The sequence below is a fragment of the Anolis carolinensis genome, chromosome 1 (genome assembly GCF_035594765.1).
Source record: "Anolis carolinensis isolate JA03-04 chromosome 1, rAnoCar3.1.pri, whole genome shotgun sequence".
In the NCBI taxonomy this organism is placed as follows: domain Eukaryota; kingdom Metazoa; phylum Chordata; class Lepidosauria; order Squamata; family Dactyloidae; genus Anolis; species Anolis carolinensis.
Genome location: NC_085841.1, coordinates 140,693,601 through 140,710,395, shown reverse-complemented (window position 1 = coordinate 140,710,395; position 16,795 = coordinate 140,693,601). Strand labels below are relative to the sequence as shown.

Below are 16,795 nucleotides of genomic sequence, written 5' to 3'. Positions count from 1 at the left end.
AAGAGTCTCTGTGACAGGTTTGTCCTATCAGGAGCAAATGATCTAAATGTGGATTTAAAGCCACATATTTGGTTATCAAGGGGGGAAATCCTCTCTTCAAAGATAAGGAGTATAAGTCAGAGACAATGATAGATGACATGTTAAAAAAACAAGTTGAGTAAAAGTATTTTATGAAAGAGAGGGGGGCTGTTATAGACTCAACAACAGATTATTTTCTCAGGAAATCAGAAGTATTCAATAATTTCAAAGGGCTCCAAATGTTTCCCATACCCCTAGTTTTCCCCATATCCCAGTACTGCATTGGGGCAATGCAACCAGATTTTTGTATGTCTAATATAATTTGCACCTCATAACTTTCTTTTCTTCTTGTTGAAACTTTTTCAGCATACCATAATTTGACAAACCTGTTTGAAATCAAGGATGTGTTTTCCTAACAGAACCTGTTTGTTAGCTGTTCTATGTCAACAAACGTGGATCTTTCTTCTTTCTTCCTTTTTTCTGCTGTAATAGACCAATACAGCTACTTCATTTCAAAATATATCCAAGCAGATTTTAACAGTCTTGTCAATGCAGACTATATTACAAGTACACTCTATGTTATATATAACATTCATAACAATATAACAATTGTATTGTCCGCAATTCAATTGTTGTCCCAAAAAATGAAAAAAAAATCTGCAAACTCTGGGACACACACTATAATTACAGCAAATTATGTGGTATATTGACCATGACAGTGTGAATATGACTCCCCTCCCTACCAAATGATTTATTCCAGAATTGGAAACATACCACTTGCTTCATTATAAAGTAACATTAAAAATCCTTTTTTTTCTTTTTTTTCGGCCAAACAACAAATAAAAGAGATCGTTCTAAATTGTTTGCTTGCTCCACAGACACATGCTTTTGATAACGCCAGTGGTTTCATACTTTGTCTTTGCAGAGACTTTTTCCTTGTCCATTCATGTGCTGTCAACATGGCAATAAATAAATAAATCCCAAAATATATTCTAGGAGGCATACTAATTCCACACATTACACTGATCAAGTCTGCATCACTTCATCAACTTGTGTGAATCAAGTGCATGCTTGATAAAATACCCACTTAGTCACAGACTAATAGAATAATAGAGTTGGAAGTGACCCCATGGGCCATCTAGTCCAACCCCCTGCCATGCAGGAAAAGCGCAAAGTGCCCCACCCCAACAGATGGCCATCCAGCCTCTGTTTAAAAGCCTCCAAGGAAGGAGCCTCTGCCACACTCCAATGAAGAGATTTCCACGGTTGAACAGCTCTCATGGTCAGTAAGTTTTTCCTAATGTTCAGGTGGAATCTCCTTTCCTGTAATTTGAAGCCATTGCTCCTAGTCCTAGTCTCCAGGGCAAAGGAAAACAAGCCTGCTCCCTTCTCCTTATGACATTCTTTCAAATATTTATACATGGCTATTATGTCTCCTCTTAACCTTCTCTTCTGCAGGCTAAACATACCCAGATCTTTAAGATGTTCCTCACAGGGCATGGTCTCCAGACCCATTGGCTTTTTAAGCTGTTGCATCACACTGTTGACTCATGTTGCACATTTCTGGAAGTGATAGGAGTGACCCCAACATTAGGTACAACAAGAAGCATGAATGTCACACATGTTAAGCATTCCTCATCATGTATGGGGAATTTGGAGAGTTGTAATCTGACAAAGTCATTTTTCCATACTCTATAATTGCCACTCTCTTATCACAATATGGTTGTGTTTGAATCTTCAGCTGTTCAGGTTCTTGTTCATGATTTGCCTTTCTTTCTACTAGGCTGTATAAGAACTCTTTATAACACATTCAAAATTTGTCAGGAATGTTATCTTCTTCTTTTTTTAAAATCTCATATTCCTTGTAAGTGGTGGATGCTCTTTAGATACGAAATTGGTTGTGTAAATTTTATGGAAGGAAAGCAAAGAGCTATGGGAAGACTAATGCAACCATATTTGTGGAAATGTACTGCAAAATAAATGCATGTGAACAATACAGAAATAAAACAAAACGATCAACACATATAAAATTTCATCAGAAGATGGCTAAGAGATATAAATCTCGCTGTTGAAAGAAACTGATAGCAAGGCAATTGTATTATTCACTGCCATTTTAAATTGAAAAATGTCTCAACTAAATGCTATATCATATTAGATTCATTATTAATTTTTCTTTTAAAGGACATGCCTTTGTATAATAACACCATGTAACATGATTTTTGTCCCTGAGTTATAAATGTCATTTCCTAATTGGTTCTTTGAAAAAAAAAACATAGAAAAGGACATCCTGCAGCACATTTTGCTGTAGTTTTTCAATGAATATCTCATTGAGTTTCAACCAATTCAGCATAGTTTGTGGCAGCCAGAAAAATAAAGTTTCTGGAGTATAACAACTACTTTCAAAGTAAAATTAAACAGGAAATAACATTTTCACACCAGGAACAGATTTTTTTTCAAATTTTGTTACATAGTGTAATGCTACATAAAATGAACTTTTAAAATACTTTATCTTCCTACTGACATTTTGCCTTTAATTCCATTTTTAATTAGACCCTTTATAATATGCCATCTATATATAATCTTGTGCTCCAATAAATTATGTGACAAAAGTTTCAAATCATATATATTAACATTGAGGAAAATTTACACTGTCAGTTACTCATTCGTAACTGTCCAGCAGGATTCTGGTTCATGTACATAAAATTAAGCATATAATATGATGCTTGAAATATGCAGGTATTTATATGCATATATGGAAATTCACATTAAACAGAAACTCTGCCTATGCAGCAGCAACAGGCAATCAGTTGTACTTACACTATACTACTGGTATAAGTAAAATAAGGTACTGTACTCACTTATCGTAGGGGTTATGTTCCAGGACCACCCGCAAAAAGTGAAAATCCGTTAAGTAGGGACGCTATATTGTGTTGTTTACAATGTCACTGGCAAGTAGCATCTTTATACTATTATTTTAGTGTTTATTTAAAAACCGTGAAACAGTGAGGGTGAGAAAAGAGAACTGCGAAGTAATGAGGGAACATTGTATTTCAAAGCAGCCACCCATTGCTTACTGTAAGGCAGTTGCATCCTAAAATGAGCCACTGGGGGAAGCATGATATCATGGAAATGTTAAGATACACATTGATATAGTTAAAACGTGTTACCAAACCTGGAGTCTTCAAATTCTGTAGGATTACAATTCCCATAATTCCCCAGCTGGCATGAGGGGGGGGGGGTCTGTGGGATGCACTGTGACAAAGTTGGAGGGGACTTGATTGGGAAAGGCTGGGTCAGGCTGTATCTTTCTTTTGTCAGCTATGCTTCAAAATTTAGATTGGATCTACACTACCCTATAGCCCAGGATCTGATCCCAGGTTATGTTTATCTCAATTTATCTGGCAGTGTAGACTCATATAATCTAGTTCAAAGCAAATAATCTGGGTTCAGATCCTGGGATATAGGGCAGTGTAGATCCAACCATAGATATATCTGAAGTGTGTTTCATGGATGTGTTAGAATGACAACGTCTGTGGTTCGAAATCTGATGGGAATAGTCCCATATTAATTCACCAGGGCACATAATGCAGGTGTACTGACATATGCACCAGACTGCAGAGACCCAGTTGGCATCCTACACTAAGTACCTTCTCCTTTTCGGGTAGGATGCCATTTGCTTCATGGACATGCCGGAGAATTGTCTTCTACAACTAAGAATGGGAACTTTGCTAAGTAAAATGGTAATCCTGTAAATATCAGTACATATCAGTACTCTGGTGAGACATAGGTTAATACAGCATTGACACCTCACTCTTTCATGCAGTTGGTTCTTCTTTAGTTATTCATGTGAGTTGAGACCTTATAACATGGAGCATTTTCCCCATTCATCTCCATTTCAAGGAAGAAGAGGCATGGAACCCATCACATGACATTTCCCTACTTCCGGCTGTCATCTGTTCCCCTTCATCCTTGAAATGGAGTTGAAGCATGCTGAAAAGAGGGAGTTCAGAACACGGGTGAGTAATCATGTTCTGAGCCCCTGGCATGCACCAGAACCATCACTAATGCTGAAAAATACATGTGATGGGATCTGAAAGTTTCACCCATGTTCTTGAGGAACCAGCATGCAATGCATATGTAGATGCTTACAATCCAAGCCACAACTTATTCTTTGGTTAAGACATCGCTGAAGATTTCTGGTCATTTGCTTTTCAGATGCATTTTTCAATGTATGATGTGAGCATTGTGTTTATAGTAATTGTCATAACCTTAAAACTCATCAAATCCTAGGCAAAAGCCTCAGGCTTTGGTGTGAGTATTACCTGTATCCAAGTTGGAGGCGGGAGTCCTTTGTGAATTTTGGGGATGAACTGGAACTTTTTAAAACCAAGGCACAATGTGGGTTTTTTAATCCTCCTCTTCTGGGATTTTTCAATACAGGCAGAAGTAAAGTTAAGCATTCATTATCTCCATTTCTCCTGAAATTCCTGGGCAATTCCACTAATGACATATTGAAAAGGGGTGCATGAACTTTCCAATTTCTCTGTGGTCTTCCTTTTGGCATTTTGTCCCCACACTACTCTTCAAGCATGCAAGAAATACAGGACTCAAATTCAGTATGACTGTAATGTGGGCTGCGACTCAGGAACAAAATAGCCCAACTTCTCCCAGAACTGCTGGTTGACTGGAAGAACTTTTAAATCTAAAGCTATCTTAAAATGGACAAAATTCATACTTACTATCCCTTCTTGCCATTTACAAAGAAGCTACTCCAGAAGGCCAGGAAATAGTCATGAAGAAAATGGATTGAGATTTGGGCCCCTTCTACACTGTCATATAAAATCCAGATTATCTGCTTTAAACTGGATTATACATTAATGTAGACTCATATAATCCAGTTCAAAGCAGATAATGTGGATTATCTGCTTTGATAATCTGAATTAGATGTCAGTGTAGAAGAGGCTGTGGAAAACTACAGCTCAAGAGATGTATCTAAAACTGGGAAGAAGTCTGGAAAACTTTTCAAAATGATTTCAGTAGGAAACAGCTGTAAAAGACCCTTTCCTTCCATGAATTTATAAAAAGAAATTTGTCTAAGTCACTGTACATCTCAGGGGAGAGATATATATAAAGGCTAAAAGTTTATATGCTGCAGAGCTAAATTCCCAGGATATGTTCCCAGGACACATAGTAATGTTAAAGTATGGGAATTTGTGGCAAGATGTACTTACGCCAAGTAAAAAAAGCTCACAATAAAAATGTTGAAATGAAATTGTTTATTTTCTTAAACATAAACTGATGCAATGATTTCAGATCATAGAATACTTTCTGAGAGCAAAAACAATGATATAAACAAGAGCCATTATTAACTGCAATGCTGTCAATTAATTTGTCATTAGCATTCAGTTCCTAGCTGGGAGCTTACTGGAAGCACATGTATTAAATTATACTTGGTGTACTTTCATGATTCCAACCGAGGACACTGTGTGATGTGATAGTACAGAAGCAAATATTAGATAAACAATACAATGTATATATCATCGGTGTTTATGAGTAGGAAATTAAATCAAATGGACATTTTAAATCATACACCTTTTGTCGCACTTCTGAAGCCCCTTTGGCCCCTTCTACACTGCCATATAACTCAGATTATCAAAGCAGATAATCCAGTTCAAAGCAGATAATCTGGATTTTATATGGCAGTGTAGAAGGGGCCTAGGTTTTGGCACCTAGAATGTTACTATGACAGAATACATCTTAGGCTGGATATCTCAGGATCTGATCTATATCTCAGGATCTGATCTCAGATTATCTGCTTTAAACTGGATTATATGAGTCTACACTGCCAGATAATCTGGGATAAGGAGCTGCAGTGTCACAATAGGTTAAATCCTTGTGCTGTCTGAACTGCTGACCTGAAGATCGGTGATTCGAATCCATGAGACGGAGTGAGCTCCCATCTGTCAGTCCCAGCTTCCCATGCAGGGACATGAGAGAAGCCTCCCACAGGATGGTAACACATCTGGGTGTCCCCTAGACAATGTCTTTGTAAGTCAATTCTCTCACACCAGAAGTGACTTGCAGTATATTCTCAATTTGCTTCTTATACAATAAAAAATCTCAGATAAGCAGGTAATGTAGGATCTGGGATATAGGACAGTGTAGATCCAGCTTAAATTGACTTACATTTCACACTTAATGTTAATTTTTTTTTCTGTTTAATTGCTGCATTATCAATCTTGGCAAACCTGTTGAATTGATACCCAATGAATAGTGCTGGGACATATTTGACTTTAGATTTGTTTGTGTTGTTGAAAGTGTCCTTTAGCTTTTCAGTGAAAATAAAAAGTAACTTTAATTTTAACAACTTCAAGTATATATATTTTGGGCTCTTCCAGACAGGGCAGAAATCCGAGAGAAAGTAGGCTACTTTAACCAACTTTATCCCAGATTTGTGTCCCCATCCCAAGCCAAATCCCAGGCTTTCCCTTAGGGGGTGGCTAGATGCCATCCCAGGTCAGCCAAAGGTTAACCTGGGATGGCATCCAGCCCCTCTCCAACCTCCCACTTTCCCCAAAGACCTTACCCGAGGGGCCTGCCAGCAGTGCAGGTCCCTCAGGATACTCCTGACACATCATTGTCATGTGCTGGAAGCTCTCTTTGGAAGGGCTATATCCTCTGCAGGCCACTCGGGTAAGTTGGGGGGGGGGGGGACAATGGGGGGCTAGGAGGGGAGAGGGGGTGCTATCCTGCTCCATCAGGCTCTTAGAGCCCAAAGAACTGGGATTGCTGTGGAGATTGACCCCAGTGACCGAGGAAGCAATCCCGGGAGTCAACCCCCACAGGGCCCTCACCTGGAAAGATCCAGATCTTAGCTTAAGGTCCTGATCTTTCCAGGTGTTTTATTAATCCAGAGCAAACTGGGAAATCCCAGTTTTCTCCAGATTAATTTGCTTTTACCTGAGGCATCATTTGGACGCTTCAGGGAAAAAACCAAGACAGGTCCCACATTTTGTGCCTGTCTGGAAGGGCTCTTTATTTGTATTTAGGATAGAAGAAAATTCAGTTGGATTATGGTAAGACTTCTTGTTGTAAAGGCCTCGGTAATCACAATTATAACAACAGAACTGCATGAGAAGTTAATGGGCAACCTAAAGGTGTAATAACCACCATCCATGCTCACAAGGGGAGTAGATGGATAATATTCTCTACGACCCCATCTACATTACCATGAATCCAGATTATCTGCTTTGAACTGAATTATAAAGCAGTGTAGATTCATATAATCCAGTTCAAAGCAAATAATCTGGATTCAGAAATTAGATTATATGGCAGTGTAGATCCATGTTACATTAAGTAAACCTGCTGCCACTTAATAGCTTCCATTTTATTTAGCTCTATGAGTGCATCAACACTATAGAATTAATACTGTAGTTTGACAACACTTTAATTACCATGGCTCAGTGCTATGGAATCATGGGAGTTTTACAGTCTTTGCCTCACCAAACTATAAATTGCAGGATTCCACAGCACTGAGCTATGGCACTTAGAGTGGTGTCAAATTGCATTTATTTTGCAGTACAGAAGCACCCTATATCTATACTGAAAAGCTAAAGGACAAATTTCCAAACGTTTTTTTTTCTCTGATAGCAGGTAACAAACACTTTTTCAATTTCATAATAATGGGCTGAGACTGCTTTGATTTTTATTTAACTGCAACAACTTGCAAGCATGCAATTAAAATCAGGTAGCCCTTTATCATCTACTTGTTTGTCCTCTTGATTCCAGTGGATAAAATGGAATCAAGGTAGAATTGGGTTGCTGAGACTATGTAAAGCCTGAACAGGAGAAAATTGGTAAATCATTCTGGTCATCGAACATCTATATTTAAGAATACACAAGGAAACCAGGAAGTTGCTTTATGTTCTCTGTAAATAATCTTGGATTTGTTTTTCCAATTCTGTTCCAACATTATGCTCAATTAAATCAATTTTATTAGACAATGAAACCTAATTTGGTTAGTACAGCATGCCCACATTTGCAAATAGTTGTTCTTCAGTATAATGAAAGACCTGAGAAAATAGTGTTGATTTTCAGAAAATAATAAATGCTCTTTTAAAGATCATTTAAAATTATGGAACAGCATAAAAATACATTTCAGTGCGGGAATTTAATGTTAACAACATCAATTATTTTTAAAAAGAGATACCAGAGGTGCAACTTCAAAAATAAAATCCTAACATCTAATGCTTTCCACCATAGTTGTACATCTCCATTAATCTCAACAAAGATCCAGTACACATCACCTGTTCAAAGACCAACAAGTAATAATCCAGTACAAAGCTAAGAAATTTAAAGTTTGTGTATATTTAACCTTGCATTACATTATGGCTGTATTTCTTTACAGTCATGCAAATCATGTATGTTCATTCTGATCATCCCTTCTGAAGGGTAAATTTGATATTTAAAATACCCAGATTATATTTACACCTGTACAATACAAATATCATATACTTCTAAAAATATCACTATAATACTCTATCAATGAAGTATATTTAAGGTAGGATGTGGAGTAGACTGAAGGACAAGCATCCCCTTGTTGACAATTGTAAAGCTTATTCATTCCTCAGTGTTGCTGGTGCTAATGTATTTCATCCTTACATATGCTAATTTCTATCAGGATTTTGGCCTGTTCTTTTGACATATAATCCATCAAGAAGTTCTTTCATCAAAGCCCTCTTGAAATAAAATGTGGATTCTTATTTCAATACGTTTTACCAAAGAGAACTTCCCAATAGATTGTGCTGAGCCAATCTCCTGCAGATGATAGATGGTTTCAAAGATGCTCCTCTCTGTTTGGTGGAGAAGTAGACATTAGTAGTTAAATGTATTTATACCATTTTTTCCGAGCAGCTCAAGGTGGGACACACAGCACTTATTTTTTCCCACTTTTCTCTCCATGATAAAAGTAAAAGTGGTCAAGGTTGAGTCAGCCAAAGTTATCCAGTGAGTTTCATGGCTCAGTAGGGACCAAAACCTGGATCTCCCAAGTCTCAACACAATACTGAGTATGCTATCTAATGGGTCTCCACTGGTTTTCCACCCAACTGCTACATGTATGCATCTATGAAATGGGTCTGTCCTTCTTGCTAACACACCAGTCTATATAAAACACACTCCTTCCCCCTTTATTAAAGGGAGAAATGCGGTACTACATGTATTGAACACACAAATGACTAAGTGTCAACATGCTATGCCCACTTCATACAACAAGCCGTCCATATTACACGCTTCACCATGCAAATAGAAGTGCCGTTGAAAACGCCAACACCGTCCTTTAAAACACAACACATTAGTGCCAAATGTAATAAAGAAAATCCATGGTATAGTCATACCATACCCTAAAATGGTATTGAGAAGCTTTGAGACATGCTACTCTTTGATCTTGTTGAGCTTCTGCATAGTCCTTTGGCTCAATCTTGTTTTGTAATTCAGCTACCACAATTTCTAACATCTGGTAAGATGGCCAGGATTTTTCGAAGTTGAAGTCCAAAATAACTAGAGGACCAAAGGCTGGGAACTAGTGATCTACACGGACCATAAAATGAAGTTTCAAACTGCATTCTCTGGCAGTGTAATTGACCCTTTTCTCTCTTTTACACATACACACATGATGCAGACAGTATTTTTGTATGATGCGTGTGCATAAAAATAACACTACATACACAATGATAAATACTGTTCCTCTTGGTGGTTGACGGTCTTTGGAGTGCAAGTAAAATTAAGGACATACTGAGATATTTGTCCAGATCACCTTAAGGTAGGTTACTGGAAAGCTAACATCACTGGAACATGGTACAAAAATTCACAGAAAGAAATCCAAGAATGGAGCACTAATCAGGATCACATTTAGACTACAAACTGTATTCATGGTGAGTTCAGAGTAGGGAGAGTGAAAGTATGAATACTATTACACATTTTCTTTATCAAATTCACAAACAAAATTCATTGTGATGTGACAGGCAACATCGTTCCAGCCCCCAGAAGCTGTAATTTCCACGCAGTCTTCCTCATCATAAGCATTGTTTGGTTCACCATTGCTCCATTTGTTGAAGGTCTGCATGGGGGTTCGGTCTGAGTACACAAAACTGCCTTCCTTCTCAAGGTCATTGATCCCAATGAAAACGCGACTGAGGCCAGCTTGGCTGATGTAAGAAGCAATGAGGCTATTGGTGCTTTCGTCTTTGGGCATACTCAGCGTACCTCCGCGTCCTTGGCAGTAGAGCTGGGCGTCCATGTACCTCTTCTCTTCTTTCACCAGCAAGTATGTCTTATTATCCGTCTCGCGCACACCAGCGACAGCTGCGGGGGAGGGCAGTGCTGAAAAGTGAGCACTCGCATTTCTATAAACCAACTCTATGCACACCATATGGAATAGGCACAATCATCCAACTACAAAGCAAGCAAAACTCTTTTATATCTATCTGCAACTGTTTATAAAACAGTGGGAAGAATGCTCAGATGGACATCCTTACCTTTTTTAATGAATTTTAACTCAGTTGTCAGCAGGGTCACTTGGTTATCCATTTTACCAATGGCTGTCCGTAGCTGGCCACATTCACAAGGAATACCTGCAAAATCGAGGGGTAAGTACATACAGTCATTTGTACAACAGCCCTGCCATTCTTGCCAGCCCTTTAGATCACTGCACATTTCACAGCTTTGGCACACCTGTCCTATCACTCCAGGCCCTACAAGGCTTCACTGAAGGTACTAAATTCACAGACCTGGTTGAAACCTTGTCAAAATGTGAGCCAATTGCTTATGTAATTCATCCAGATTGTCACCTCATCATTAAATCTTTGTGAACTGGACTGATCAAGTTTATAGTATCCAGCAACAAGTGTGACTTTGAGGTCTCTCATTCAAAGTTGAAATCAACTTGATGACAGTTAATAATAATAATGATAATAATATAACTTTATTTTTGTATCCCGCCTCCATCTCCCCGAAGGGACTTGGGGCGGCTCACATGGGGACAAGCTCAATCAAACATGGGTTAAAAACACAATCAGCAATTTAAAGCATCATATCGACATAAAATAACATAAAACAGCATAAACAACATCAGCAGCAGTTTAGAACTTGGGTAATAATTATTACTGGACATTCAGAGGGTTAGAGTTGTGCATAGAACTCTGGCTAGGACTAATTGATTGTGTCAGACAGTCATAAGTAAGGTGGAGAGCCATGTCAGTAAAACCCTATAGAACGAGGACTATGATAAAGTGCAGTGGCTGAAAGTGGGGTATCGTTGGGTTGAGCATCTTGTGAGACTACTTACTGAAAGGCACACCGGAACATCCACGTTTCTAGGTCCTTACGAAAGGTGGACAGGGTGGGTGCCAGTCTAATCTCCCTGAGAAGGGAGTTCCAGAGCTGAAGGGCCACCACCAAGAAGGCCCTCTCCCTCATCCCCACCAACCACGCTTGAGACAGAGGTGGGAGCGAGAGAAGGGCCTCCCCAGCAAATCTTCGGGCCCGCTTAGGTTCATAGGGGAGAATGCAATTGCGGAGATAAGCAGGTCCCACACCATCTAGGGCTTTATAGGTGATGACTTGTACCTTGAATTGGGACCGGAAACTTATAAATAGCCAGTGGAGCTGTTTAAACAGGTGCGTTGACCGCTCCATATCGCTCGCTCCAGTTATTCACCTGGCAGCCGATCTTTGTAACAATTGGAGTTTCCGGGCTGTCTTCAAGTAACAATAATTGCTAATAACAATTCAGCAACTATTTCTACTGTGGTACCAGTGCATCCCAGAAATTGCTGTAATGTTGTATGCACATCTATGCACATCTAGTAACACCAACATTCATGTAATTCCATGGCAAACATTGCGTGGAGAAAATAATGATTCCATTTGAGTCATCTGAATACGGGGGAGTAATATACATGCACATGTGATTCTGCTCTTCAGAAATCCCAAAGAAAGATGTGAAGGCCCAGGAAAAAGAAAATGGGAAAAACATTTTTTCAATTTCGCCCAAATACTTATTTCTGGAAATATTGAGATTATTATAAATGTTTTACAAAATAATGACTAAAATAATTAAGCCAAAGTTTTCCCATATTTACTCCTAGAGTTGTGTCTAAACATGTCAGTCAGAGAATTATGTGTAACACTAAGTTCTGTATTACATCATTGTAATTTCTGTTCTCAAATACCTTTTCTCGGTTTTATTAATGGAATAAGTGTGTTTGTGTCTGGTTGACACTAGGGAGAACGAGAGCAAACAAAATTATTTACTAACATTGCTGCTTTTTTATTGAGGAGTTTTCCTGCTCCCAGTGAACTAGCAAAGCCAAAGAGTTCCATACAGTTCACATATTACTTGTGCTTCACAATCAGGGAGTTCCATTGTGATAGGAAACAACAATGACAAAAACAATCCCCAATCCACAGGAGATATGTCCTGAGCCACATATACACACTGTCCATACCTGAAACGGTGGATAATAGGAAACCTTATATTTGGACTGTACTTTGGTTGGAAGTATGCCATAGAATCACACTGAAGTATCTAAAGAGGCCCAAAGAACAAGGAGGGCAGAAATAGTTTTTGGAAATAGATAAGTGACACTGTGGATAGCAGAGCTATGCTGCAAATTTAAATTATAATACTGTAATTGTCTGAAAAATCTGTACTTGTCACATACCAAACATGACAGTTTTGTGCAAAAACAAAGTATACATATTGCATTATATGCTCCTAAAGCAGTGGTTCTCAACCTATGAGTCCCTAGGTGTTTTGGCCTACAACTCCCAGAAATCCCAGCCAGTTTACCAGGTGTTAGGATTTCTGGGAGTTGAAGGCCAAACCATCTAGGAACCCACAGGTTGAGAACCACTGTCCTAAAGTAACAGTCATTTGCAAAGTGTGCTAATATCACATTTTCAATTTTTTTCCAACAAAAGATTAAATCCCACACTTGCCAAAGAATGGGAGATGAAGGTTTTATTCATTTGTTTGTTATGGATTCAAGATTTCCAGATATTTTACATCTCCAGTCCCATTTACCTGTTGTACATTTAGACTCAATGTGTATTCCACCAAAGTTTTGGCATGTAGGAAATTGCTGAAGTTTTCAGTTGCTTCCCCACCATGCTTATAAGTATTGTAATACTTAATAAATAAGTATTCTGAGTTTTTAAAGAATATAATGCTGATACAATTTACCTGGATCTCCATTAGGACCAGGTGGGCCAATGTCTCCATCATCTCCTTTTTCTCCTAAGAAAGTGGGGGAAGACAAGTTAAGCTATTTAGCAAATTGTCAATGCTCTTGCTTTTATCCAAAACAAACATGCTGACATCAGAATTTTAGAACATAAATGTAAAGCCTAATAAAATTAATGCAATTCATTAAATACCTTTCAGGATCCAAATACACCAAGCTCAGATTTATTGATTAGAAACCCATAAGTTTGAGAACCAGTATGATGTTGCAGTTTGAGCGCTGGGCTGAGAGGACAATCCCTCCAAAATACTGTAAAGTAAACCTCCTGATAAGTTTCTTTAGATTTCATTAAATCAGAAACAACTTGAAGGTAACAACAACAATAACAATAAATCCATCAGCCCCATGAACAACTAAGCACTAACAAGGGAAGATTATGCATATCACAAAATGAACTTTAATCCAAGAAAGCTGATATAATAGCCTTTTCTGTATAAACAGATGCCATAATAAATCTGATTATCACTCTTTTAGGTTGTCACTAGTTTTATAACATGAGCAATTAAGAAAACCTCTATTAGAACATGGCTCACATATAAGATAACATTTCAAATGCCTAAGAAGAACACAGGTTTTCAGAGGTAGAACATTTATATTTTTTGTGTATGCTTGCAAATGGTATAATCCGAACCTGGTTCAAAATGCTGCAGTGAACCTGGACAATTCTCAGAGTGTAAACCATTATCAGGAGTGAATGGTATATACCATATATACTCGACTGTAAGCTGAGTTTTTCAGCCCTTTTTAAGGGCTAAAAAGCCCCCCTTGATTTATACTCGAGCGAGGGTCCACACCGGCTAATACTCAGGTTGGCTTATACTCGAGTATATAGGTAATCAGAGTTGGACTGTCTTATCTTATTAAAATCTTATTATCTTAAATTACAGTGTTATGTAAATATTCAAAAACATTTAACCTACCGATGCCTCAAATAATGTGCTTTTATTGGTATCTATTTTTATTTTGGAAATTTACCAGTAGCTGCTACATCACCCACCCTCATCTTATACTAAAGTCAATAAGTTTTCCCAGTTTTTTGTGGTAAAATTAGGTGCCCTGGCTTATATTTTGGTCGGTTTATACTCAAGTGGCTCAGTGTGTTAAAGCGCTGAGGTGCTGAACTTGCAGACCGAAAGATCCCAGGTTCAAACCCCGGGAGTGAGCGCCCGCTGTTAGCTCCGGCTTCTGCCAACCTAGCAGTTCGAAAACATGCAAATGTGAGTAAATCGATAGGTACCGCTCCGGCGGGAAGGTAATGGCGTTCCATGCAGTCATGCTAGCCACATAACCTTGGAGGTGTCTACGGACAACGCCAGCTCTTCAGCTTAGAAATGGAGATGAGCACCAACCCCCAGAGTCAGACATGACTGGACTTAACGTCAGGGGAAACCTTTACTTTACCTTTATATACAGTAGCTTCATTTAGAACTAGCTCCACATTGACCAAGAGACATCCACAATTTTAATAGAATTGGCATGTGTTTATAATCAGTCAAATCAGGTGCCTCAAGATCTTGAAGCTTCTTATTTGTTTACTAGATTTTAATTTTAACCTGTAAAATAGCAGAGATATCAGCAGTACTGGCTCTGGGCTTCTTTTATGAACCTTGCCATTCATAGCAGGATATCAAATTCCAATATTTGACCTTTCATGTTAACCGCAGGGAACTTTCTCATAAGTTTGTTTGTTTGGTTGCCAGAACAGACTTTTTTAAAGAAAAAGTAAACCATTTTTTATTTAAAAAATCAAATTCAACAGATTTAAAAATGTCTGTATTGTACAAAAATAAGATACCTTTTGAACCAATAGGACCAATTTTTCCATGTCTCCCTATGCTGCCTTTCAGTCCTTTGTCACCCACTTCTCCTAGAAAAAAACACAAACATATAAAGAACAAAACGTAATCTTGGGCCCCCTATGCTTCATGGCATTGAAAAAAGGTGATGGTATTTATTTTACTTGTCCTTTGTAGCTGTTGCCTATCCTAATGGCAGCAAAGGCACCTGTACGACTAGGAGAAAAAAGGGGGGAAATGAAGAGGAATTAGGCTCTGATGTTTGACTCCAGCACCCAAGCCTGGCTCTAACACCTGGCTCTGTCATCCAAACTGGGTTTTGATGACTGGAAAGAGCACCAATATCTGGCTTGGACATTTGGACATGGTTCTGACATCTGGCCCCGACATTCATACATAGTTCTCATGCCTTATTTCGACACCCAAACCCAATATTGGCTCTCAGCTCTGAAATCTTAGCCCAATTTCAACAGTTGACTTCAACATTCATGCCTGGTCTGATGTTGGCTCAGATGTCCAGCTCCAGCGTCCATACTTGGTCCCAATGTCCAACTCCAACATCCAAGCTTCACTCCAATGCCCAGATTTGACACACCATGTATCTGCGGAATCCAGACCAGGCTTTGGCATTTTAGTATCTACACCAGGCTGAAGTGTCCAGACCAGGCTGCATGGCTGGAACTAGCTTCTGTATCCTGAATTGTGTTACATAGAGATTAACAAGGGGGACATGGGGCAACAGGTTCTCTATTTGTCAGGCCCCCACAGATTCGCCATGATGTGTGGTTAATTCCATCGCCAATGTGATAAGGTCTTTAGACAGAGTTAGGGTTAAGTCAGGTCTCTGGAGCTCCATGCCTGCTGCCATAGTGACAAAAACAACTAAGGTAAAGGTGACAACCCAGTCTGGCATTAAGCGGCTTATTTAGATAGGCTCTCGGGAAGCTCTCCTGATCAAAACTTGATCACACTAGCAATTGGGAGCCATTACACATCTCTTCCATCTTGTATATAATTGGTGTTTTTCACAGTAAGGAAAAAAGAGAAAAGCGCAAGAAAAACAAGGGAGGTTTACAAATGGAGAATGCTATTTCCGAACCAAACTTTAAGAAGCAACATAAAATCTCCTGACCTACACCATCATGTTTCAAATGATATCAAGAAGATGTTTTAAAGTACAGTACACAAAAAATTCAGACCAGGCTCACCAAATCATCATCAACATGGTAATAATTTCCCCACAAATATAAACTGAGTGACGACCTCCTAATGGGCCTCGGCAGTACATTCTGGGAAAAATTACCAATCCGTTTAAAAAACTAGCTAAACAACTCTGGCCTCTGTTCACTTTAAATTTAATATGGCAATGTACAAATGTATCTTTCTAAAGCTTTCTAAACAAATCAGCTCACCTGGTGTACACATTCAATCATTGCCAAAGTATGACCAACTACCTGCCGTTGCAAGACATTTTCCATGCTATTTGGCTATTTTTTCATTGGCATATACCTGTGGTTCCACAGTGTCAAAAAAAAATAATTTTAACTAGATAGGAGGAAGAAAAGAGGAAAAATGGAAAATTTGGAAAGTATTTGCTGCGGAAAGACGTCTCTACAATGAGACACGATTAGTGGGTGGCCAGTGCTTTAGAGCAATATAAATTAAGAAGTAATTGGA

At 38.6% G+C, this 16,795-nt stretch overlaps 1 protein-coding gene across 6 annotated transcripts in view; it reads right to left on the bottom strand.

Moving 5' to 3' along the window:
- Window positions 1-5,279: 5,279 nt before the first annotated feature.
- colec11 (collectin subfamily member 11) overlaps window positions 5,280-16,795 on the bottom strand; it is a 31,363-nt gene continuing 19,847 nt past the window's right edge. For 2 of the 6 annotated variants that reach the window (XM_062983245.1, XM_008118767.3), the window contains 4 exons: window positions 15,118-15,189; window positions 13,262-13,315; window positions 10,554-10,649; window positions 5,280-10,398 (listed from right to left, as the gene is read on the bottom strand). In XM_062983245.1, coding sequence (XP_062839315.1) covers window positions 9,989-10,398; window positions 10,554-10,649; window positions 13,262-13,315; window positions 15,118-15,189 — 632 coding nt within the window. In that variant the 3' untranslated portion in view covers window positions 5,280-9,988. Of the gene's footprint in view, window positions 10,399-10,553; window positions 10,650-13,261; window positions 13,316-15,116; window positions 15,190-16,795 lie in introns of those variants that run through there. The other 4 variants (XM_062983248.1, XM_003226068.4, XR_010006926.1 and 1 more) reach the window with 3 other exon arrangements.